This window comes from Pelobates fuscus, chromosome 8, assembly GCF_036172605.1.
Source record: "Pelobates fuscus isolate aPelFus1 chromosome 8, aPelFus1.pri, whole genome shotgun sequence".
NCBI classification, from domain to species: domain Eukaryota; kingdom Metazoa; phylum Chordata; class Amphibia; order Anura; family Pelobatidae; genus Pelobates; species Pelobates fuscus.
This window is the reverse complement of record NC_086324.1, coordinates 17,765,723-17,791,721: the sequence shown is the minus strand read 5'-3', so window position 1 is coordinate 17,791,721 and position 25,999 is coordinate 17,765,723. Positions and strand designations below refer to the sequence as shown.

At 39.7% G+C, this 25,999-nt stretch overlaps 1 protein-coding gene across 3 annotated transcripts; it reads left to right on the top strand.

The window, feature by feature from the left end:
• Positions 1-23,559, top strand: LOC134570640 (gap junction gamma-1 protein-like). Of its 3 annotated transcripts, XM_063428572.1 has the most exons (4): positions 6-72; positions 1,425-1,565; positions 20,330-21,488; positions 23,042-23,559. In XM_063428572.1, the coding sequence occupies exons 3-4, from the start codon at positions 20,348-20,350 to the stop codon at positions 23,047-23,049; spliced, it is 1,149 nt and encodes a 382-aa protein (XP_063284642.1). In that variant the 5' UTR covers positions 6-72; positions 1,425-1,565; positions 20,330-20,347; the 3' UTR covers positions 23,050-23,559. The 3 variants fall into 3 exon arrangements, with proteins under 3 accessions (XP_063284643.1, XP_063284642.1, XP_063284644.1); XM_063428573.1 differs by lacking the exon at positions 1,425-1,565 and having other exon boundaries at positions 1-72; XM_063428574.1 differs by lacking the exons at positions 6-72; positions 1,425-1,565 and adding an exon at positions 5,142-5,209.
• The last annotated feature ends 2,440 nt before the right edge of the window (positions 23,560-25,999 follow it).

Sequence of the window (25,999 nt, the reverse complement as noted above, 5' to 3'; positions counted from 1 at the left end):
ACCTGCTCCAAGTGAGTGAGTTAACACGAGGAGTCGCTGACAGGATACAGACTATTTTGCCACGTTAGTAAGGTAGGACATTCCTAATTTCTGCTGTACGGGGAGAGAGCGGAGAGCAACGCCACATGCATTCGTTTATGGAGGGCGTAATTTCCTAATTAAACTGACTGACAGAGTTAGGAATAATGTTGTTTGTACTTTTAATTATACTTTTTAATAGAGAATTCCTCAGTCTTTGTTTCAAGTAAAGAAGCTCCGATATCAGGATTTTTTTGCGTCAAACACTCTAAATAGCAATTGTTAAACTCCAAAATGAAGTTCTTTTATTGAACAGGAATTGAAGTGCCCTGCGGACGGTGCCTCCAGGAATACCCCCTCACGTTAAACATACCACAAGGGGGGGGGGGGGGATCCCTTCTTGGGCATTGTATCACAGATTTCTTAGTAAATCCCACTCAAAGGGGTTATATATTAAACAGTGAATTGAAAAAAAAATTTAGAATGAATTCTGAAAACATTTAAAATGGAAAATTATCCCACGTCAAATATTTTCAATTTCTGCTTTATTGATTTGTCTGGTGAACCTGTCAGACCTCACTGTTTAGTGAAATATGCCCTTAACACTGTGAGTATTTTCACTAAACACTGAATTATAGTGAGTTCAGTAAGTTACTCAACATTTTACGCAAAATATGCTGATTGGAAAACAATGTAACTCACCTACAGTCACAACTTTACGAGTTTAGCAATTAAACCCCAGTGTTGACGAAAATCAAACATCTGGAAGGAACTAAATAAACTCTGGTAAGTTAAGATAAATTAAGATAAAAGTAATTCTTTGAGTGTTTAATATTCACAGTTTTTTCCCGATACACAGTAAAATATACCCCACTCACTACTGATTTCAAGATCAATGTGTCTTCCTACCCTCTACTCTGCCTCTTGACCAAAAACTCAAAGTTCCATCAGCATGTTAGCTTTCTGTACACACCACTTCTACATGGTTTTTTTTTTGTGCACATTTTTTTTGCTGATTTGTGATTTTTGTGACTTTTCCCCCTCCTTGCTTTGGGGTCGGGTTTGAATTCTGTTGCTTTTTTAAACTTGTATCTTTGTCATGTGATCTTTGTTATGTGTCGTTGTTATGTGATCTTTGTTATGTGTCGTTGTAGATTTTGGAAATTGATTCACTAAACTCTGAATTGTAGAGAACTGGAATCTAAATGTCAAAATTGAAGCTAAAATAGAGATTTTTTTTTCAGATCAGTTATTTTTTCATAATCTCATCGTTATTCTGAATTTAGTGAGTGAACCCACGTCATAATCTTTCATCTCCTTATCTAAAAGAGGATGTAGGACACTCACAAAAAGGGAAGTTGTGGTGCCACAGTCATAAGAAAGTGATTGGTTTTTTGTTTTCTCAGCCAAAAATCCAGGGCAGTAAGTTAAAAAGTTGGTATATGTGAGTCACTCGTGGAACATCGGAGTAATTTAATACCAGATCCCTGCTACAATGAATAATCGTCTGCTAAATCAGAGTTGTTAGGAGGTTTTTGGTAAGAAACGTAAGTAACCAAGGAAGTTCTTACTCGATTTTTCTATTTTAAGTGACAGATTTTGGGTATCACTAAAAAGTCACACATGTAAAAAAAAGAATTTAAGTTTTGTCACTTGTAATTATTGTTCTAGGAGTGGAAATGCATTGAGAATCCATCTGGTTTGGTTAAGAAAGGGTCCTTTGTTAAAATGCTTGCCAAGCACATTATTGCATCATCAGACATTTCTGAAGCATTCAGGACTCAAGATGTTATTTCTATAGAGAAATTCGAGGGTATTTTTTATAAGAGTGGATCAGTTAGCAGAAACATTCCATTGGCTTTTACAGTTTTACTTTACCCCTGAACTGCAGTAACCCAAAAAGTGGGGGTAATCACTAATGGAATGTTCAGAGCGGAGAAATTACTAGAAATCACTAGTGGAATGTTCAGAGTGGAGAAATCACTAGTGGAATGTTCAGAGTGGAGAAATCACTAGTGGCGTATTCAGAGCGGAGTAATCACTAGTGGGATGTTCAGAGTGGAGAAATCACTAGAAGAATGTTCAGAGTTGAGAAATCACTAGTGGAATGTTCAGAGTGGAGAAATTACTAGAAATCACTAGTGGTGTATTCAGAGCGGAGTAATCACTAGTGGGATGTTCAGAGTGGAGAAATCACTAGAAGAATGTTCAGAGTGGAGAAATCACTAGTGGAATGTTCAGAGTGGAGTACGGTAATCACTAGAAATCACTAGTGGAATGTTCAGAGTGGAGAAATTACTAGAAATCACTAGTGGTGTATTCAGAGCGGAGTAATCACTAGTGGGATGTTCAGAGTGGAGAAATCACTAGTGGAATGTTCAGAGTGGAGTAATCACTAGAAATCACTAGTGGAATGTTCAGAGTGGAAAAATTACTAGAAATCACTAGTGGAATGTTCAGAGTGGAGAAATCACTAGTGGAATGTTCAGAGTGGAGAAATTACTAGAGATCACTAGTGGAGTATTTAGAGCGGAGTAATCACTAGTGGGATGTTCAGAGTGGAGAAATCACTAGAAGAATGTTCAGAGTGGGATAATCACTAGAAATCACTAGTGGAATGTTCAGAGTGGAGAAATCACTAGTGGAATGTTCAGAGTGGAGAAATTACTAGAGATCACTTGTGGAGTATTCAGAGCGGAGTAATCACTAGTGGGATGTTCAGAGTGGAGAAATCACTAGAAGAATGTTCAGAGTGGAGTAATCACTAGAAATCACTAGTGGAATGTTCAGAGTGGAGAAATCACTAGTGGAAAGTTTCAGATCATAACACTTTGATAAATCTCCCTTAGAATGTATCAGCCATAATGATGGTGTATTACTTAAGCATCACACAGCTTTTCTGAATTGCAGTCAATCTGATTTTTATAGCTGTGAGCGTAGGTGCTATATTTACATCTATATAATTAAATACAGATCATAATATGCAACTGGAATATAGTCATTGCTTTGCGGTGCTTTATTTTATGTTGTGTCAGAAGGAGTTCCTTTTTGTGGCGAACTTTCACCTACTTTATCCCTGAGTCTTAGTTAGATTGCTAGCTCCATGACCAATATCAGCTAGTTTTGGCAGGTCCCTCTTCACCTACTGTTTCCGTATATCATACATGTTTGTGAGAATGAAATGCTTGTCTTGTTTACATATTGTGCAGCGCTGCGGAATATGTTGGCGCTATATAAATAACTGTATATCTCAGCCAAGTTATTAGTAGTCCAATCCAGTGCAAGTATTTGTTGTTTTGGATGAATGTATGTAAAAAAACAAACGATTTAAAGGCCTAAAATGTAAAATTGCAAGTTTCGAGAATTAGAGAGTAAATTACAGGACACAGAAAGGTTGACAAAAATCTACAAAATGATGCTCAGGTTTAGTGAACTGTGACTCAGCTTGCTGGAACGTATAGTGCTGAGATCTAGAACACGAGACGGACGCAGGCGGCGATATCTAAAAAAAAAAAAAAGACACATCCTGACACTTTTTCGATAATAGAAAACGTGTCGTTTGTTTTGACGTTGGTAGGAGGAGCGATTTCAAAATTAAAAGCACCAGTCTGCCCAGACGATGATGCCATAGTTTAAATTCTATTTAGAAAACGTTATCGAGAGATTTTATTTTTTTCCCAACTCTTCTATTTGATCTAAATTTTGTAAGCCGTCCACTCTGCATTTAGCTAATATCTTTCTAAGTTTACAGGAGTGTGTGACCAAGTGTGCCACTCGTAACTGTGTGCAGGGAATTGCGAAACACACTGGCAACTATAGTGTTAACAGCTTACAAAACGTACATTGTCCGAGTCCCTGGGTGCTCTATAGCGCCTTTCTACCCTGAATTCCCTCTCTTTTTTTTTTTTTTTGCAGGTTTAAGATTTCAGGTTTAGAGGCCCCAGGAAGTGGCAGGGTATGGTTAAGGGGGGCAAGCAGGGGGAGGGGTGTTTTTTTGGAGAAAAAATGAGGGAGGCTGCAGGAAGAAAAAAAGAGTAATAACAGGGAATAAATTAATAAACAGAAGGAGTAGAGTATTTACTGGGATAAAAAGTGCATTTCACATTTTGTTATCCAGTTTATCAGATTCAATTTTTTTCATTCAAAATTGTTAGATTTTAGATGAACTGCAGGTTGTTTTCATTAATTTATATATTTTTGCAATGTTTCTGATTTAAGATAGTGTGGATTTCCTTTGTTCTAATGCTTTTCCTCTATCCCATAATTGCTCCTTTGTAATCTAAGTAACAGATGTAAGAGACATCCAGGGATTGGCAATCCTCTGTATAATTACTGCTACAACTCCCATTTAATAAAAGATGTGTTTTAAACTATAGATTTGGAACTTCTCAAAAAGATGTATCTGCCATTTTTCAGTGGGGTGGGAGAGGGTGAATTAAAGGGGCACACACAAAGTCACAGTGGTTATTATAGAAGTGCAACTCCTATCATGCTTTTTCAGCCTTTAGTGGGGGATGGGTATATCTTTGCATACAAATGGACAAAGAGGGACACTTTAATTTGGGGGCTTTTGGCCAGGGGTGGGGCTGTAGGGGAATTACTAATAATTTATGCAACTGAAATGTAATTTAGAACAAGAACATTATTTAAAGACTGAGTTCTAAACGCATTTATTGTAGTTTAGGAGGCAAAATGAGAATTCGAGAAAAAAAATCTTTAGTGAATAAGCCCCAGTATGTAATTTCAATACACCTTCTGATGTTTTTAAATCATTACGATTTAAAGGAGCTCTTTGGGTCCTATCCATCTAGAGTGTGTACATGGCATTGGCCTATGTTGGTGATTTTTAATAGCAGGGCATTGTTAAGGAACTAAGAAGATTGCTAGCTCTTGGGAGGCACAAGGGTGGGGGTTTAGAAGGATTTGTGTTTCAGACTTTCTGAATGGGTGCTTGACAAAAACCAGAAAGATCACAGGAGGGGGGAAGGACCTGCTTTTGTCTAAACCTCCTAAATCCCAAACTTGGTGGGAGGGAGGACCAGCACGTATTAAACAACCCCTCCCCATCCCCCAGTAACCCGGGATGGCTTAGTCACGTGATAGCCCATGCTGCCTTTGTCTCAGTTCAGAATTGGCGCTTGTATCGCCGACGTAGCCAGAGGGAGGTGAACAAACAGTGAGTCAGAGTCAGGTAAGTGAGTGTGGCGTTGTACGGCTTCTGTGTACCTTTAACTGGTGCGTTAACTATCAGTTTGTTTACTTTTAACCTGATTTATTTCCTAATGGGTAAAGTAGTAGTTGTTTCCCTGGGAGTGGGAGGAAGGCTTCTTTCCTTGCTGGGTTGGCAACTTTGCAGTAAGTGATGGCTCTACTGGGGATGTTGTACCTCTTGTTTATTTAAATAAAGGAGTAGTCAGTGCATGAGCCCGGAACTAGGCAGCTTTGTCCTCCTCTCATATCACCGTTTTCATAGCCTTGTGCCCCCCATGATCATAGGACACCACAGGTAATCTATCTAGCAGAATATTCTGCCACTATCTCTTATTAATATTGTATTTTATATTAATTCACAACACATACTAGTGCACTGTACAGCTTGTCAGTTGAATAATAACTAGAAATATCCCTGAAGGTACTTGTAAAGCGTGCACCCCAAATTCTCCTAACCTGTAATACCCCTTTTATTCTAGCCTTGGTAGTAGTTTTGGTGATGTACTTGGTCCCTCTCTGCCCAACCACAATTATACAGGCAGGGCAGTGTGTATCAGGTACAGTTCTGTGACAGAGCAAAAGTTGATACATTATTTTGGTTTCCATGGTGACTGCTCAACAGCTAGCACTTTGCAGAAGAGTTAGCACATATTGTTGGTAAATGTGCCGCAATATTATTTTACGTTTCTAGCAAGTTCTACAGCACCAAATAACCCGATCTGCATTGAACCCAGTCTTTAAATGATTATTTTGAGCTTCCCAGCTGGTTACCCCTGGGTTTGGGTACATCATATCTTGTCAGTATATGGAGTAAGGTTTTGAGGGGTTCTCTTTGTATACCTGGGATGTCATTGGGGACTTGGCTGACATATGTGCTGTTTGATATTAATAATTTAGCCCATGTCTAATTTCTTACAAAGCTATATTGTCATTCTGAATTACCAATGTCCTGCTAGTATGTCAGAACTCTCGAAGCACCAGAGTCTTGGGTAAAATATATTTATGGGGTTTTGGTAAATAATATAAAAGTCAAAAATGGGGATGTTCTAGAAGAGTTAAAATTCTGTATAATTTTTTTAGAGGTCATCACTTCTGGTATTTAGTATTTTGGGTGGTAGCAATTCAGCGCTACAGAATATGTTGGCGCTCTTTGCTTGTAATTTGTTTTGAGATTGGCTGCTGGTGGTAGCCTTTTTACTGGGAGTAAACGAAAAAATCCCGGCCTGGACAAAAAAATAATAAAAAACTGCTGAGCTGGAAACTTTTTTTTATTTATTTATTTATTTATATATTTTTTTTTCAGTAGTTTTTAGATAAAATGTGATTTAGTTTGTCAGCTAAGAATCATTATAGTGATAGATTTTGAAACCCATGGATCTCTGTATATTGGAAATGGTTTTAAAAAGTCATTATGTTGCAAGTTAAATATAAAATAAAAAATTGTGTATTAAACTTGATTGTAAGACCATAAAACCACTTTCCTCACCTTTTGCTTCCAATCTCACTGTACCTTTTAATATCTTTAATCTGACATTGCACTTGGCCTCTCTCTTACCTGCTGTCCTTCTCTAATGAGCAGTAAAAACACCTGACCTGGGTGACAGCTTTTCATTGTTGGTGATTAGGTAATACTGCTTTAATAGGGATGTAAATGATCACGCTAATATTGACATTGTCTAGAAGACCTAAAGTGGTCAAACACTGTGACCTTAGCAGGAGTTTGTGATGTGTAGCATAGAGAACTTATCCAAACAGTTTCACACGCTGCCCATTGATAGTGGAACATTGACCCAAACATTTTACATCAATTTGTAGTCCGTGTGTTTAACGCTGTGGTTGGGACAGGGTGCCAAGACACACAGAACTTTGCAAACCCACGATGGTTTGGAGGTACGGTATAGCAAATCTTGAAACCAATTGGCACAAAATTATCATTCAAACAACTGCAGAGTACAACTCCCATCATAAGTAACCAGCCAAGCCTAGTGCATAGGATGATGAAGGGGGTCTATTTTACTTTGCTTAATCATGTTAAGTAGATTGCAAGTTCTTCTGCCCAGGCGCTCATTGCCTCTGAATGCATTGTTTACCACTAGCCTGGAGTTTCTTTGAATACTGGCTTTGTGATTGTAAATTTGTGTAAAATACTCTCAGATGCCACCTTTAACCCTTCCTCTTACCTCCCCCTTCCCCCTTTCATTGATCACCCCTCCTCTGTCACCACAGGACATTGTTTTTAGAGCTATTTCTTTTCTTCAGTTCTTTAAATTCCGTGCCTCCAGGCTACCAAAATATTTAAACGCACCTCTTAACAACCAGACCTGCTTAGGTAACTTTCATCCAAACTCTTTTTAAATGCCGTCAGGTCACGTTTACCTTAAAGAACTTTAACCAACGATGCTCAGTGTGTACAGTGTGCCCTCTGCACTCGAGTTTAAATAAGCGTTAATAGAGGTCAGTAGAAGGCAGTTCAGACTGGTGATGGACCTTTAAATGCAGAAGTGAAAATAGCAAGATGTGCACATTATCTAAATGTTACACATCTCTGTGTGAATGTGTTCTTTGTATCTTATCGTTTTGCACCATCATTGTTACGGAATCCTTTTAGTTAAAAGATCTTTAATGTGAGCTGGTAAAGGGCTTATTCACTAAATTCCAGTCTGTCCCAACTTGATTGACTCTGTGTGGTGGCTAATCTGCAAATTATTACTTTGAGTATTCACTAAAAATAAAATGTAAAGAATAACTCTTGCGTATAGTGAGATTTGAAGTCATTTAAAGGGGTATTGTAGGCACTATAAGAATTTAATATCATTGAATTTGATTATAGTGTCTAGAGTCCCCCGGCACTGTCCCTCCCTTCAGTGTTAAACCATTTTTGAGCAGTTTAGCACTAAATGAGGGTCCCTGGCTGCATGCAGTCCGGCCCCAACCGGTGTGGCTAAAGCAGAGATTACACACTTCCTTCTAGCCATACCAATTTATACCAATAGTATGGCCTTCTCATAGGCTGAAAGAGGTCAGTTGACACTCTGACATCACAGCCTCCCATTGCTTCCTCATTAACCCAAGCAACATATTGGGGATTGGCCGCTGGGGACTTTTGTTTAGTATTAAAACATATAGAAACAGTTTAACAATGCATGGGAGAATGGAACCAGGGGACTCCAGGCACTATAACCACTTCAATATGGTGGTACAGTGACTACAGTCTCCCTTTAAGGATACCTGATTGCAGAAATGCTTCTGAGTCCAATGCTATGTCATGATTAGTCCAACGGGGCTCCTGAATCCTGCATCCCAGGTGCTTCTCCGAATCTGGAGTAACCTTGATCCTGTGCCAGTCGTTAATTACGCTATTCTTCATGGCTAAACAAAGTAACTCATTGTCTGATAATAAAATGGCATGTACTCTAAGACTCCTTGATCTTTTTGTCTGTGTATTTCAGTGTGGATCATCTCCTTTGCGCTGTTTGATGACTTGCTACACCCTGCACCATTTAACGGATTTAATTTTCTATTTATTTTTAATGGAATTAAGAAAAGGGACCCTAGCCAGATCCCCTATTCAGGTTTCTTGGTGAGAAGTCATGTTAACTTTAATAGTTAGAACCTCTCTGCTGAATCACCACTACTTAGTCGGTCATTAGAAATTGAGTGGGGGTACACAAATGTGGCTACCACCAGACAGATTGGCAATCTTTTCTGTTTTGCCGTGGTTTAAAGAGAACGAATGTCACTTGTGGGAGTTAGGTTCAACTAGATAACTAAAGGTTCACTGTAGACTATGCTATTTATTTTACTGTAACAATCAAAACCATTTTTATTTTTTAATATTCTAAAAATAACTTGCTTTGTTTGCCTGTCTGCAATAGCATAGTCAGGCCATACCTTGTCAATTTAATTTAACCCTACATGCTTTTGCGCACGTATGACAATTTGCCTTTAAAAAAAAGTCTTTAGTGAGCATGTGCACTCGGGCGTTTTTATCCAGACGCCCTAGCAGGTATTTGAGAAATAGTATCACTTTGGGCATTGACATGTTGTGGAGGTAAATGTATTTTTTTTTATCGCCGCGTTATCTAGTAAAGACTTTATACTGTGTTTATTGGGATGAGCGAAGGCAGAACTGTCACTCTCTGAGAAGTGTGAATAATTGAGTAAAATGGTACTCCATTCAGTCCAGACTCTGATGAAAAGGACACATGCCTGTAGGAAGGTTGGAAAACCTAGCCATACTCTACAATTTGTTGGGTATTTGCACCATAAATCTTCACTGTATCTATGGTACAAAGTCTTCAGTTTAACTTTCAGAGAAGTGAGCGTTCGACTTCACAAATGATTTATATGCCTGAGATGTGGCCAATGCATGTATAGGTTCGCTCCAGACTCTGTCAAGGAGATTTTTTGTTTTATCCCCAGTTATTGTGTGTTTAGTGATAACAAATTAAATATTATTCAGATACTGTCGTATCAGGTGAAATTTAGAGGCCGTTTGGAAAGTTTCACGTCTCTAATGTTGTTTGAATTTTAACATCAGAACTCTGACATAATGGTGAAATAAAACCGTGTTATAAAATCAAAGTCTTGTTGAGCTAATTGTGACGGGCAGACACGGTCTGTATGCTAATAATGAATACTCTACCCAGCTGTTACTCTGTAGCGGTGATGCCCAAAAGGTAGATTCCCCCCTCGCCCCCCCCTGTCCCCCAGCTGTTGAAGAGCTGAGGTTTCATGCTGTCTCTAAGCTGCATTTTTGTTTTTCCAAAACCGTGTGTTTTCGTTGATGTTTGTGATCATTGCTTACCATTTGCCTGTTCTTTACATTTCCCACCTTTCTTTAAGATGTTAATATCCCTCCTCCTTTATGGGTTTTGTCTAAAAGGCTGCAAGACCAACTGTTTTTACACTCTCCTTCCAACAGAATAAAGAACGACTCTGGATGTGGAATTTTCCTGTTAAAACTAACTAGACCGTAGCTTTTGCTCCGGTAATATTTGCCCTGTTAGTTGTGGCTGGTGGCTTTTGTTGAGGTGTAAATTAGTTTTTTTTTTTTTGTCTATCCACAAAAGCCTAAATTTACATACTGTGTTAAGTAACATAATCTGCGGATTTCCTTGTGAAGTTTGAAGACGCTCCCAATTTGGGTTTTAAATACACTTACATGATAATGGCCCTTATTTTACATCTTCTATACCCTTCTCTTTGGATTTTAGAGGATTCTTCTCCTTGGCACGTTAAGCACTATAAACAGTGCAATTTATTGTCATGGTTATGCTACAGGAGTGTGTGTGGGAAATCCCCCAGATTTGGTTTATTTTGTGTGTTTTTTTTTTTTTTTTTTTTTTTTTTTTTTTTTTAAACCAGTGCCTGGGCAGTTTAACAAATACTTGGTCTCGCCTCTTTACTGCCACCTAGATAATAAAGAATTTTACTTCCATAATTTCTGTAAAAATATGGTAATATTTTCAAGCCATGCGGGGCAGTGAATGACTTTTGCAGGATTCCTCATGAACTTCTATGACCGAGCCTCTGACGTCCAAGGACGAGCTCTGTTCTAAACAGTTTACAGTAGTTTTTCATTCATGCATTTGGACAAATTATGCTGCTCTGTGTTTAACTACCAATCCCACAACCCTGAGCTTATTCTCGCTGTTATAATGGTAGGTATATAGTTATCAATGTACTATTACATGCTTCCACTAGTGAATGTTTGTGCTTGGTACCTAATCCGATCTTGCTGAATAAGCCCCACACTCTCCTGAATCTTTACTGTCGTGTATTTGGCAGGGGGACAAAAACAGATTTTTAGTGGAATTCGTGAGCTGCTGCCAGAAGTATGCTTTCTATGTGCTGCGGACAAACTTATTTTCAAGCCTCAGGTAATGAAATTCCTGAGGTCACACGCGCAGGTACAGAAATGGACAAGGTATAGCGTCAAACTGTTGTATTCTTTCCACGGTTTCGTTAAAGAATCTTAATAAACTTTGTTCTGAGAAACTAACTGGGCGCACGGCTGGACTAGAACTGGTGCCTCTGTTTTTTTTATTTTTTTTTATTTTTTTTTAAATGCAGATAAATAAGCAAAACATAACACTATCGGAAAATGCCCCTTGTTTGCAGCCAATGCCCAAGATTTGCTGCTTCTGCAGAAACCGTGATGTGGTTAGGGTCACTTCCACTGTTTTCAATGGGAGTAATATACACATAATGTGTGCACCTTGCTTCACAGAGGGTTATGCGAGGTGCAGTACTACTATGTTTAGTGGATCTCAGTGAGTTTCATAAAATACAGAGTACTTTAAATCACAATAAACACGGATCGAGCTGCTAAACACTATTATTAATAGTAACTCCTGGCAAACGTCTCCAAATGTTTTTACGAAGATCGAGTGGAATTCATGTTCAGGAGATGCTCTTATGACTGGACTTCCTTGCATTCATTTGACTGCAGTACGATGCTTTCATGAGACTTTTTTAAAGGGAGCTGTAATTACCCAATAAAATAGACTTTAACGCATAAACAACTGATTTCAACTTAAAGGAACTGTCATGGTTCCATAGCAACTTCATCAAAATGAAGTTGTTATAGTGCCAGGAGGTTTCTTGTGCTTCCTTATCTTTAGGGGTTAAAATGTTTACGAACTGTTGAGCCCCGAAGTTGGCTCTCCAGCTGTTCCTGGCTATCCCGGTCCAAATCCACTTTCGCAAAATCAGCTACGTGGAGCTACCTGAAAGGCCACCACTGATGAAACTCTAAGCCAATTGGTAGCTTTCTATACATACACACAGCGTGAGAAAGATGCCTTCTCGCACCACGATAAATTTATTTGTATGAAATTGTTATGGTCCCCTGCCTGTTCATTCAAAGGAGCACTTCAGAGACACAAAGCACTTGATTGTTGGCACAATTTATAAATTGAAATCTGCACTTTAAGTGCATTCTGAAACCGATCCTGCTTCTGTGGAGCTACAAAAAGTTGCAGGTGTGCTGGGCTAGAGTGCGTGCCTCTCTTCCCCACATTGGAAAGTTACATGTGCGTGATTACGGGTCTGATTGAGAGATCTCTGGTCATTACCCGGTCTCAGACTGAAAGTCCTGTCAGGAAAAGACGGGAGGACTTGCAAATGCTGCAGGCAAAAAAGTAAACTTTATTATTATGATGATTAATTCCGCAGCGCTGTACAATTGGGGAGAAAAAAAACCCGTACAAAATATACAGACAAATACAAAAGGTGAAAAGGACCCCGCCTGTGAGCGGAGATCCAGCTGTTGAAGCTCTATTATACAAAGTGCCTAGTTAGCCCGTGAGCTTACAATCTAAAGTCGCATGTATTTTTGCTTTGTGAGTATATCTAAAAGATAAAATAAAAATCAATGCAAGGCCGTTTACTTCCAATAAACATTGTTACAGTTGCAGGATTTCATGATCAAATATATAAAGGCTAGAAGTTCAATATTCTTTTTTGTGTGTTTTATTTACATACATTGCCCCCACATGTTTCTGTACATCGGATACGTTACATGTGGAATTTAATTTAACTTTGTTCTCCGGAGATGTTGAGCTATTTGAAATAATGGCCTATAGACTGAGTGTGCCTGCGTGACAACTTTCACAGCTGCATCATCGCGCACCCCTCCCTGCTGTGTTTAATACATTGGAACACAGGGCTTATAAAGGTGATATCTACCATTGTTTAGCTTGCTCTCAATGTGTGGGATGAGAACTTCCTCCCTGTACCAACCAGTTAAACCAGATGTGATGTTTTGGCATGTTTGCTCTATGGCACATTCACACTCCTAGTTACCGCAATCTTAATGTAAACACCAACAGAGGGGTGATGGTTGCTTGTACTGGATTTTTAAAGAACCATTTAGCTTCTTTTTTTTTTTTTTAAACAAACGTATTCCTATTGCTATAGTTTTTATGTAAATATAGAAATCCCCCTCCCACCCCCCCCCCCCCCCCAAAAATAGTAAATGATGGGAGCGTGGACCTTTGAAGTGGTCTGGGTGCCTGCTGAGCCCTTTTTAAAGTAAAAGAGAGCTGTAAGTTCCAATTACTTGTAATGTTTGTTTTTCCCTTATGTTTTGATAGGGGTAAACCAAATAAATTAAATGTAGAAATCCCCACCTCTTTACCTCTTTTTTTGGGTAACTGGGCGCTGCCATCTCGGCTCCCTGTCAATCATTATGATAAAGTCTGTCCCTTGCAGCTGGCAGTCAGCACATCGAAAGCGATGTTGGTATTTCCTCACTTGCAATGGCTGAGCCTTGGTCTTAACTGGGTTCTCATGTCATCTGCTAAATTTGTAATATATTTAAAGGGAATTGGAGCATTCCCTGAAAAAAAGGGTAATACGTAATGGGTGACTTGTCACGGTATTTAATAAATTATGTAAATCCCAGAGTATTGAATGTTCCTGCTTAAAGACATACTGTATTCCTGGGGCTATCACTCCCCCTGCCTCCTCCCTCCCTTGCACGCCCCACCGGTGTATAAAGAGTTAAAAAACCCTTTATTTTGTTACCTTTTTCCAGTGCTGATGCCCCTTGGCGCTTGGTCGACACTCCTCACTCTCAGCGAATGTCACAAACGCATTAGACCTCGACATAGCAAATCATTGAATCCATGCTTTCCTATGGGGATAAATCTGATGCTGGATGTCCCCCTGCAGAGCGTGAGGACGTCAAGTGTCAGTTACAGGACCCACGGTCCGTTTGTTTGCAGGAAGCGCATCCAGTGGCTCTCTGGTAGACGGCCACTGGAGGCAGACTTAGTGCTGCCATGTAAACATTTGTTTAACATTGCAGCACTGAGTGCAAAGGGCACACTGCACCTAGTCCTAACCACTTCAATTATCTGAAGTGGTCTGGGTGCCTACAGTATCAGCTTACTTGCTTCCTTGACAACTAGATTTTTGGGGAGTTAATGTGAATATTGTGAGTGCGTTTCAATAACTGTATTTATTATATCATTGGCCAAACCTGGCAGTCGGGATCTGTCGCCTGAATCCCATTAAATACTATATTCCTAAAACTAGGCTGTAGTAAGTTTAGCTGTAATTTCTCTTGTTGATCTGACAGTTTTTTGTGTTTTGTTGTGGAAATGTAATTTCTAGCCAGCCTCCTCACACTCCGTGACCGTAGTGGGTTGCTATGCGTAGGTAATGTTTGCAGCCAATCAGAGCATGAGGTTTAACTGGACTCGCCATTTAACTCCCAGCATCCCATTGTGAAGCAAAGAGACAATGTTTATCTGATCTGCCTTGTAAAAGTACAGTTTGTACTGCGAGGAAGTCCAGGTTTTATATACAGTCAGTAAAGACTGCTGAATATATTTCATTATTTCTTATACCATGTGACAGGGCCCCAAATTTCCTTCAGCTAATGGCAAGCAAAAATTCCCTTCTGGTGAGTGTGACCTGGTCCCTACAGGCTCCAGTAGCAAATAACCTTTTAAGACCGGTCAGCTAGCGTAGGAATTGAAATGTTTAGCCTTCCTATATCATGATGCAAATAACTTTTTAGAATGGGCAGTCTAAACACCATAACCACTGTGACCTTTTACTGTTAGGCTGCACCAGTTCTTGGTCAAACCATTTGATGTCCTGCGGCCTTGTAGCACAATTACCACGAGACCAGCAATTAGTGGTTATTTTGCCCAAACAGCTCCTTTACTTTTCTCATATCTGAATGATGAAAGCATTCTGCTCCTGCCAGTCGATGACACTGTATCTCTAATGTCCACTCCTTATTTAAATTTTTTTTTTTTTTTTAAATAATCGGTTTGAAAGGAACAAAGGCCATGCCCTCTCCATCCGGTTCTCCCCCATATGATAGTTTTTGGGGTGGACTTAAAGTTTGTTCATGTTCTGTGTAATGGTACAGATCTGATTCCTCCAAATAACTTTAGCCGTGTTTCCTAAATGAAATATCTATATTTGTCTTCCTAAATCGTTCCAGATTTTCCGTTTGGTTATCTGCCAATAATGATGTAAGCATAATATTTTGTCTGGGTTTCACGCCATCCACGTAGCAATGCACGGAACTGGCGTGCAGCAGAGACAGGAAGTGCGACGCTTTATTCTTATTTTCCATAAGTAAATGGTGTAATAATGCGAAAGTGAGATAATCTCAGGGGGAGGGGGAAAAAAAGTTTCTTCCTCTCCTGCCAGATGTGGTCTGTAAAGCTTAATTATATACCTGATTAGGGGTGTCTAAAAGGCACTCCAAACTATTGTAAGATGGCAAAGCAGAATTGAACTGCCAATATCTGTGGAAGCGGTTTAGTGATGTAGTGGTTATGGTACTTGTAGCGTTCCTTCAATGGGACACCATATAAATGTTGGGGAGGACGAGGTGCTGTTCTCCTTGACTCTGGAGGTACCGCTATAAAGCTGGGGGGGGGGGAAGCTTATTAATAGTATAGCGCCAAACTATACTGCAGCGTTTTCTAATTATAAAAAGACATAAAGGCTGTTGCCTAGACCACATGTATATGGTATGCATTAAAGAAACACTCCAGGCACCATAACAACTTCATCTCAGCCAAAATCCCTGCCCGGCAGCACTGCAATTTTAGAAGCGGCATGCCGCAGGGGGTAGTTGAGATCCCCACTGGAGGTAACTTGGTGTGTGCCCAGCAGCCTCTGGCACCATAAGGCATCAGAACTTAATTTAGAAAAGCTCTTATGGTCCCTAAACTGTCCCTTTAAATCTTACTGGCGCTGTTCACTTAACAGGAGAATTGTGGAGAGTTGACAGGAGAACAGCACATTTTAGGCTCAAACTGGCTTGGCTGGAAAAAAAACTGCTGTGAGGAACAATTCTTCCAATTCTATTTGCATACTTACCACAGGACTAAACCAGTGAAACAGGGCAAAAATAACCTCCAACTGGAGTCACAACGTTTTGGCTCTGTTTCTTGATTTGGATTTAATTTGGAGTTTAGCGAGCAAATGTCTCACCCTCCCCAATATGTGTGCAGGCTGTGTGTGTGTGTGTGTGCGTGTGTGTGTGTGTGTTGGCTGTCTGTTTTGTATGTGAACGTGATGTTTTGCCTCCTCCTGCTTACCTTGTCTGTAGGGAGTGGAGATTTGGTTCCTGGTGGTCCATTTGCCATCAACGTTTAGTGATGGCAAATGGACCACCGTGCTCAGTGACTCAGTGAAGCTGCCAGTATTGCCATCCTGCGTTCTGGCACCTCAGTACATGCCAGAATGCAAGGAAACGGTGACAGAGCTGCAGTCTACACACTCCCTCACCCCTTCTCCCATGCTCTCCTGCAGTAAGGCTGAAACCCCCAAAATATCTACCTGCCTGGCTTCCACATTTATGTGGAAATTGGTTGCTAGGAATTCCCCAGCCCATGTTGTAAGCCAAGACCTAGTGTGGACTTGCCTGTTCTAAGGTGCGGTGCAGCAAGCCGAACAACTCATCCAGTGGGTGTTCTAAGGAGTTACTGAGACTTGTACGTGTGGTTTGTTTTAATTCAGGGTGTTATAAGGTGTTTTACATGAAGATTGATGGATTGGAGGTGACCGCTTCACAAATGGCTATATAAAGAGTTTTAGTACCTGGTAAAGATGCTCTAATGATTCCCTATTTTTTTTTTTTTTTTATGTATCCCCATAAATTCTGCCCGGCTATGAAGGATCAAACTCTAAATATTGTTTAGGGTGGCGGGCTGTCCTTTACTACAGCTCCTAGGAGACATATTCTAAGATTCTACCAGAAATTGGTTAAAGGATTACTAGAAGCACCATTCGTTATTTGAAGTGGTCGTGGTGCTTGCCTGGAATTTGCATGCGCACTGGTTTGCAATGAAGACTGCACATACAAAGATTTACCCTTTAGCTGACAGCGGTGTAACTCCACCTGCGGCAGCGCCATTAGTTCTGGTTGGCTGTCAATTCTGTTCAATATTGGCACCAAACTGCAATTTAATTTTTAATTTTTCTAACGTTTTCCCTCCTTTTTGAGGGGTGGGGAAGGGGGTAGACCAACACAGAGAGGGACTTCTGACCGCCGTGAACTTACTGCCCTAATGCTTCCGTCTTTCTAAGGAAGCCATAGTAATTGTTTTGCTGCAAGCTCGGTTGCCAAGTAACACTGTATTGTTGTAGAATTTGTTTCAATTGTTTTAATCCAAACCATTTCTGTACACACCACCACCATAAGCACTTACTTCCATGCTGGGGAGCAATGATGCCTAGCGGCCACTTATATTTATTTGAGTCCTGCTATGTCCATCCCATAATTAATCAATGACTGTCAGCTGTAATTGGTGATGTCAGGAGTTTATTTGGCCTCTAATGAGGGAGATAGTCTTCCATGTAGTGGTTCTGGTGGCTATAGGATGTCCCTTTACAATGTAAACCAATTGACTTCCACTAGAGGTGTTGCCTATCTCAATGCTGAACAGTGTAAATGCATCTCTATGAGAAGGTGCTGATTGGCGCAGTGTGACCTCTTTCAGCGCATGCACAGTAGCCTCCCAATTCTTTCCTAAGGGAAAACATTAGATTGGCTGAGATGGTCAAGATTTATCTCAGCCACGAAAGCAGAACCAGATGCTGCAAAACGGGTTCAGTGTGTGTGGGGGAAAAAAAGGGCAGTAAAATAATAAAAAAAAATAAAAAACCTTTTAAATAGAGGAGAGCCAGTCACGTCAACAGCCACTTCAGGGCCTTCCAAGTTACAGGGTTATTTGCTAAATTGAGAACTGTCAGGAACTCAGGGTTATTTGCTACACAAATTTAATGCCAATGTAGCCAAACCAAAATTTTTTTATTTATTTTTTTATTCCAGGTAACTCTCACTTTAACCCCTTAAGGACACATGACATGTGTGACACGTCATGATTCCCTTTTATTCCAGAAGTTTGGTCCTTAAGGGGTTAATACCTTGTTTGTGTTTTTTACCTTTCAAAATCACTCTGGCAGGCAAATGGGTGTAGGGATTCCAACTAAAAATTTTGGTAAGATCTAAAAAGTGAATGTATTTATCTCTGGTACTGGGCGCCTCCATCTTGGCTCCCTGTCAGTCATTGTTATTAGCTCTGACCTTGCACCTGGTAGTTGGCATAGAGAGGGCACACACAGGAATGGGGTTTATGTATAAAAAAAATCTGTTATGAAAATAGTGCAAAAATGCAAAAGGGGTCCAGTTACTAATGCTATGTGCCTGCTGGTTTCCATGGAGACAGTGGTGATACAAGGTGTGTAGTGGTGATGTACTGTATGTAGGCAGCGTAAACGCTGCTGCCACTATAAAAACCTTATTGACACTTTGATCTTGAGACATGTCTCTTACAATTGTCACACGCACAGGGAAAGCAGTCAGGACTGCACAATGGACGTGCTTTCTGCACGTGTCCGATTCCTTCCCGATTTCCTGACACTTTCAACCCAATTCCCTAAGGCAGCTTCTTTTATACTGTGACCACACGCTATTACCTGCTCCTGGTGTGATGGGAACCATTTGTGGGTAGCGTAACGTTCTGTGAGTGAATCCTACCGTGGGAGGTTTTACATTATAAGGTTGAATTGCTGGATTTTGAGACCCCAGAGATTCGTGTTACTGTTTAAGTCATTAGGAACATTTTTTTTTTTTTTTTTTTTTACTTTCGTCATTGACAAGAGTTAATCTTTTCTCTGGTCAGTAAATCTAGGCCCCGACTCGACCGCCCGAATGAGGAAATGGGTCACTCCCTGCATATCCTTCTCAAAAGAACATTGGGATTTGAAGAAACTATTTGTAATCCAGTGCGGACTGGGCTTATTTGGTGCTTGTTAACAGAACCTGTATGTCTGTGAATACCAAGAGATAACTCGTGGTACTCCGTTACAATCCATTAACACATCACTGAGCCCACGGAAAACTGTGTCTGGTACATGATGGTACATGCAGCCCCTTTAAACCTGATATTATATATATACTTCTCTCTAACAAACTATGTGAAGTATGTAACGTGACTATCTGCCTCCGAAACCTGCATTAACGTTCTCAATCATTCCTAACTGCTGTATAACTTTGTGCGACCAGGTTGCGCTGTCAACTAGTTCGTATTTACCGAGACAGTCTCTATGGAAATGAAATAACTCTGCCTTTAGTGCTATGCATTCTAATCTTTGCATTAAAGCGTTAATGTTCTAATTCTGGGCTGAATTCTGGCCCCCCCCCCCCCCCTTCAATTTGTAAGGTCTGTGGATGTTGTGATCATAGCAAGAAGTGTACATTTAAGTTACTGAGAATCTGGTAATTTCATAATGAGTCCATTTATTAGTGCTCCTCTGTATACGCGGAATAAAAGTTATAAGGGTGTGTGTCTGTCAGACACCTGGTAACATGTTAAGACGCTGATCAGAAATTCGGTCCGAAGGGTGATGAAATCATTAGTGAAATTGGAATCTGTTCATCATAAATTTTTTTTATTTTTTTTATTTTTTTTATTAAAACTGTTCTCTTTAATGGTGTTTGGCTTAAAACATGCATTCATAAATAGCCCTGTGATCTAAGCTGATTGCACTAGAGGTATTTGTTTGGTTTTTTTGGGGGGGGGGGGGGGGGGGCGGCGTTACTCCACTCCACAGTTGCTGTTGTTGTTTTTTGTTTTATCTATTTTTTTTTTTTTTTTTTTTTTGATTTTGAAACCAATTAATTTGGCTTGAATGTTGCTATTCCATTTTTCAGTTCACAGTTTAGTGAGTATGCCTGTGGATTTGTTATTTAGTCTCTTAAATGTAACTGAGTCATAATTATTATTTTGTTTAAAATACCCAGTTTAAACTCCTTGGAGACCCATTTCTTGTTACCCATTGTGTTACTAATGGTGTCAGTGTGACACTGACCATTTCTTGACTGATGCATTAAATAGTGATTTTAAATAATACATGTGTTTGTTTTTGTGGGGTGGAGATTTTTTTTTTTTTTTAGTTTTTCCTCATTTTTCTTTAAATTGATGTATTCAATGTTTAAAAATGCAAGCCTTTCAGTAGCACTCACATCTGTTTGTTTTAACATGTTCTGTCTGGTTACTTTGACTAATTGTAGGCTGTTCCTAATGATTTTTTTTTTTTCTCACCCTTTCTCCAGAGCTGATCGGGGCTCAGAATGAGTTGGAGTTTCTTAACACGTCTCCTTGAAGAGATCAACAACCATTCTACCTTTGTGGGAAAGGTTTGGTTGACGGTCCTGATCATATTCCGAATTGTCCTGACCGCTGTTGGTGGGGAGTCTATATACTATGATGAACAGAGCAAGTTTGTGTGTAACACGCAACAGCCTGGGTGTGAGAATGTGTGCTACGATGCCTTTGCACCGCTGTCTCACGTCCGGTTCTGGGTCTTCCAGATTATCCTCATCACTACCCCATCGATAATGTACTTGGGTTTTGCCATGCACCGCATTGCTCGCCGTCCAGAGCAATACAAGCAGCAACAGTTAAAAAATACGAGCCGCAAGAAGAGAGCCCCTGTAGTGCACCGGGGCGCTATGAGGGATTATGAGGAAAAAGAGGATAATAATGAGGAGGATCCCATGATCTGTGAAGAGGTGGAACAAGAGAAAGATGGAGATAGTGATAAAAAGAAACATGATGGTCGCCGTCGCATCAAGCAAGATGGCCTGATGAAGGTCTATGTGTTACAGCTGCTTTTCCGCTCTGCCTTTGAAGTTGGCTTCCTGATGGGACAGTATATATTGTATGGGTTCGAGGTGATCCCATCCTACGTGTGTACCCGGAGTCCATGCCCTCACACTGTGGATTGCTTTGTCTCTCGACCAACTGAAAAGACAATCTTCCTACTCATCATGTATGCTGTCAGTGGCCTCTGCCTTCTGTTGAATATATGTGAACTGTTTCATCTCGGAGTTGGTGGCATCCGTGACTCCCTCCGTTCCAAGAGCCAGGCATCTCGGGAGGCAGAGTTAGCAAAAAAATCCCCCAGTGCTCCTCCACACTACCACTCTGTATTGAAAAAAGGAAAGATGCCCAATGGAAAACTGTACTCACACGTTGAAGCTGCTGAGGCTTTTGAGATGCCGGCGATGCATTCTGGTCAGCATGAACTTGACAGACTCCGGCAGCACCTCAAGTTGGCTCAGGAACATCTCGACCTAGCCTTCCAGATGAATCCATCGGACACTGCCCACGCGTCTCGGAGCAGCAGCCCTGAAGCCAACAGCATCGCAGCAGAACAGAATAGACTAAATTTTGCTCAGGAGAAAGGAGTAGGGAACCACGAGAAATCTGGTAAGTTGTGCGCAATGGAAGAAGTGTATAAGGACTATTTTATGTAGATTTTATATATTACGCTATTCTTTTTACAATATGGCTAATCCAGTACCAAGACAGCCCAATCCTCATACTCTGACGTGATCAACATTCATGCCTTGTGTCACATCAAATGTGTTTTTATGGGAAATCACTGTGGTTATATGGCAGGCACATGGTTTATTACATCTATCCCCCAAAATAACTTCATTAATATAGTGATTGGGGAGCCTAGCCTGTCCTTTTTGTGTGCATGATGCTGCGGTTTCTCTTCAAAATCCAGATTTTAGAATAATATTTACCCAATGCTGTTGCTTAGTCAAAGTTTCAGAAATACATGCATTATGGGAGAGTCATGCTAATTGTCTTACAGGGACTCCATAGACACCCAGACCATTTCATATCACGAGTGCAGTGTCTCGGTCCTCCTTGCCCTACATGCAAAACACTGATATTTTTGATATAGTTTCCATTGCAAAGTTATATCCACCTCTAGTGGCTGTCTTGCAAGCTAATGCTCCAGATAATGCTTAGCTGCCATCGGACCCATTAGTGTTGCAGTCACCTGGGATCTAGAACGATGATGGCTGACCTTTGACATTGTTTCTGACCACATATTAAGAGGGGGGTGCAGCACGTATTGGGAAATGTTGTCAAACGCCGTTCCAGTGTCCTAGATAATTTTTCTATTGTGAATGGATCACAGTAAACCCTCCGACATATTTAGTGAATAACGTAAGGCCAGCCGAAGTGTGCTAATTCAAGATGTTTCTAATCACAAACCATAAAAAAAGCTAAATTTACTATCAATATCATAATGGAAATCTCTCAATTTGGATCCTGGGCTTCAGGCGGACCTTATAAAATCTATGATGGCGTCTGTTTTGAAGTGATCTGAAAGGACTGAATGCCATGAAAGTCATGATTCATCAATATTCACTTTTATTAGGTTACCGAGTTCTTATTTCTTAGAACAATGATTTAGGTACTGTATCTATCCTGCTTCCCGTTAACACATGATAATGCCCAGTCCAAGTGTTTAACGTGGCGGCTGTCTCCACTTGGTCATTATAAGCCGCATATGGTCTCTTCACTAAACCCATTTGGATCATTTATAACTCGGCGTGAGTAAGCGCCACTGAGCTGTTACAATGACTTCCGCAAAGTCTTCCTTAAAAAAAGCCATAAAGATCTTTTGGGTTTTTGGAATGTTGAGCAAACTGTATAAACTCACAAATTATCTGTCTCTTCGTATAAAAAGCTTAATCAGGTTTAGTCTCCTATTCTTCCACTCAAGAAGGATGTGTTAATAATTACACAAGTAAATAAGTTATTTGTTTTTTTTGCGGTGTTAAATCAGAGATGGCTCTCTCAGACGTGATTTAATGATTTCTGCAGTTTTGTAGTGTATAGTAAAATTAAATTTTATATAAATTATTATATATAGTTATAGTCTTTAATTGCGTTATATTGTTGTTTTCTTGTTGAAGATAAAGTTTCTAACCAGGTTTGTCTCTCTCTCTCTTTCACAGGTTTGTGATCTTTGGATGATGGGGTGGGGGAAGGGTAAGATTTGGATTTTTTTTGCAAGCTCTACAACACGACTGGAATTAGACTGGAATTGCGTTACCAAGAGGTCCTGGCCCTCTCCTAGCAGGGAAGCCGTACAATGGCTGGAGAAAAAGGGAACATTTGGGGAGGGCTGGGTTTGTGAATGAACCTCTGTTTAGCGGACTGACAGCTCAGGCTGTGCCGCGTCTTGGAAATTTTTTTTTTTCTTTGTGTAATATCTTCTGTTACCCGACTCACTGCTGCCGCTCGCTGCCAACAGTGGAGAAGGAAGATGCCACTGGTTTACATGGGCTGCTCATTACGGGAATTTTGTCTCTAGCATTAACTTTTATTTTATATATATATATTTTTTTTTTAGTTTAGACATTTTTTAATTTACTCCGGTCAATGTTTGTAGCTTTCTCAAGCAGTGGTTGAAAAAAACAAAAAAAAAATGCATAGAATGAACTATGAATTTTCATTTAGAATAAGGCAGTCCTTTTCCTGCTTTTTTTTTCCCTTATTTGTAACTTTTTTTTATATATTTTAAATTTAAAAAAAAAAAAATATATTTTAAGTTTAGTTCAGAGTTGGAGAATCAGTTTTTGTATTTTTTTTTTTGTAAAGCCATAAAATCCTTTTATATTAAATTCCTTTCTGGAATGCATAAAGGAATAGTCTGGCCACCATAACCACTTCATCTCATTGAAGGGATTGTGATGCCTGGAGAACCCTGTCACTGTCTCATGGTCATCATCCATTTTAAATACCTGAACACTGAATAAGGATCCTAAGGTTTACCCCTTCCCTTGCTTGAAGTATGTTTAAGGTGGATTGTAAATATCCCAATTCATACCAGCTCTCTGCTATCACACTGTCACAGTACCATTAGCTTAAGCAGCAGAGAGGGTCCATGCTGCGGGGCTCAGGGACCATCATTCAATATTAAACTGATCAAAAAGTATTTAACATTGAACAGTGAAATGGCCCCAGGAGACTACAGGCATCACCAACATGTCAACGTGAAGTGTTTATGGTGTCTAGAGTGTTTCTTTAAACATTTTTTTTCCCCTCCCATAAACACTAGGTAATTAAATAGCCCTTTTCTTTGTGTAGAATTCTTACTGGCTTAGTCATTTTGTTTAGGTCTAAAAGTGGTCCTTTTTCATGTGTAGGACTGAAAATTTCAGCTGTTTGACTTTTAAAGTTTAAGGTTAACAAGTCACGGGTTTCACTGCTCCTGCTGATTTGCCTCCTGTGACTTTGTGCAAAATGAAGATTCTTTCACTGCAGGAAAAGTGAGAAATTGGGATTTTGACTGTTATGTGTGTAAAGAAAAATCCCACATTTACCAAAGCCCTTGTTAGGTTTACGCTCTCTTTTGTGGAGAAGTTTACAATGTGTCGGTACTCTGGGATTGTATATAAATGATAGGTTGCGGTACTAAAGAGTAGAGCATTGTTTTGCAAACTTGTGGCTGCTGTTGGACTGCAACTCCTATCACCAATGGCTGGCTGAGGCTGATAGGAGTTGCATGATAACCGTTCCAGGCTGCTCAAGCCGTAATGTTGGAGGCAAAATCCACTCCAGCCACTGTTTGCCATTTTGGCTGTTAAGAGGTTAATAAGGGAACGGAACCATACATTTCTGGATTCTGTCGCAAAGCTGTTGTAACTTTTTTTATTTGTTTATTTGTATTGTTTATTAACTTTTTTTTTTTTTGTATCTCTGCGTGCCTTGATTTTTACTATCTACAAGAGAAATGCCATGTTTGTCTGCTGTGCTGACTGGCATCTGGACGACGTGGCTTGGAAGATGAACACACGGGGGGAGGGGGAATACGTATTTTCCACTTCCTTCTTGTTTGGAACATTTCAAACATTCCATCGCAGCCTTTTTTGTTACTCTTATTTGTTGACAAGTGGTGCCTCCCTTCACTGATGTATTTAAAGGGCTAAAATGTATCATTCCAATTTACAAGTGGGAAATACTTGATTTCCTTCTGTTCTGGATATTTTTTGTTGATTACCAGTTTCCCAGTAAATTGGTTACCTGCACATTCCATTGATCACCCCCTTTCCTTCCAAATGCTCAAACTGACCACTTATCTAAAGGTTGGGGGGGGGTGTTATTTATAGCATTTTTTTGTTTAAATTTGAGCCTCTGTTCCATTCATGTGACAGTTTCTGGCGGTTAAAGGACTAGCTTGGGTCTAGGCATTGAACACTTGATTTAGATTCCTGACTGCGTCTCTCACATTTTTCCAGTTTAAATGTGTGTACTGCGCAGGACTGTAATGAAGCGGTTAATCTCTCCTAAACTGGTCACTCAAAGTCTTACTCATCTCAGAACCTCCTCTCATTTCTTATTTGTATTATGGGATGTTAGTTTGTATGGAAGGTTTTTTTTTTATATATTATATGTATACCATTTTATTTTATTTTTAACTGACTATTTCATGGTACTGGAATTTGTTTTTTATACATATAACAATAAAAAAAATTCAAAAAAAACTGTGGCTGTATTTCCTGCAAAATTCTTTAAGATGTGAAATAAAAGTACATTAATACTTGCATGTTTGCTGAACTTTGTACAAACTTGTTTGTGTTTTTTGTTCATTTTGTAAATCTATTTTTTAAAGAAGTAACTTGTTTGCATATTGTTGCCATTCTGGGAGTATTTAAAAAAAAAAATATGAAAAAAAAAATTATTTAGAACATGCTATTTTAATGGTAACTACATATACGTGGTACGGGAATCAATGCTGTGTGCTAATTTACATGATTTGCATGGCACCATGGGAGTGTGCATAGCTTGAAGGAAAGACGAGACGGGGGGATATGATAGAAACCTTTAAATACATAAAGGAATCAACACCGTAAAGGAGGAGACTATATTTAAAAGAAGAAAAACTACCACAACAAGAGGACCCTTAAATT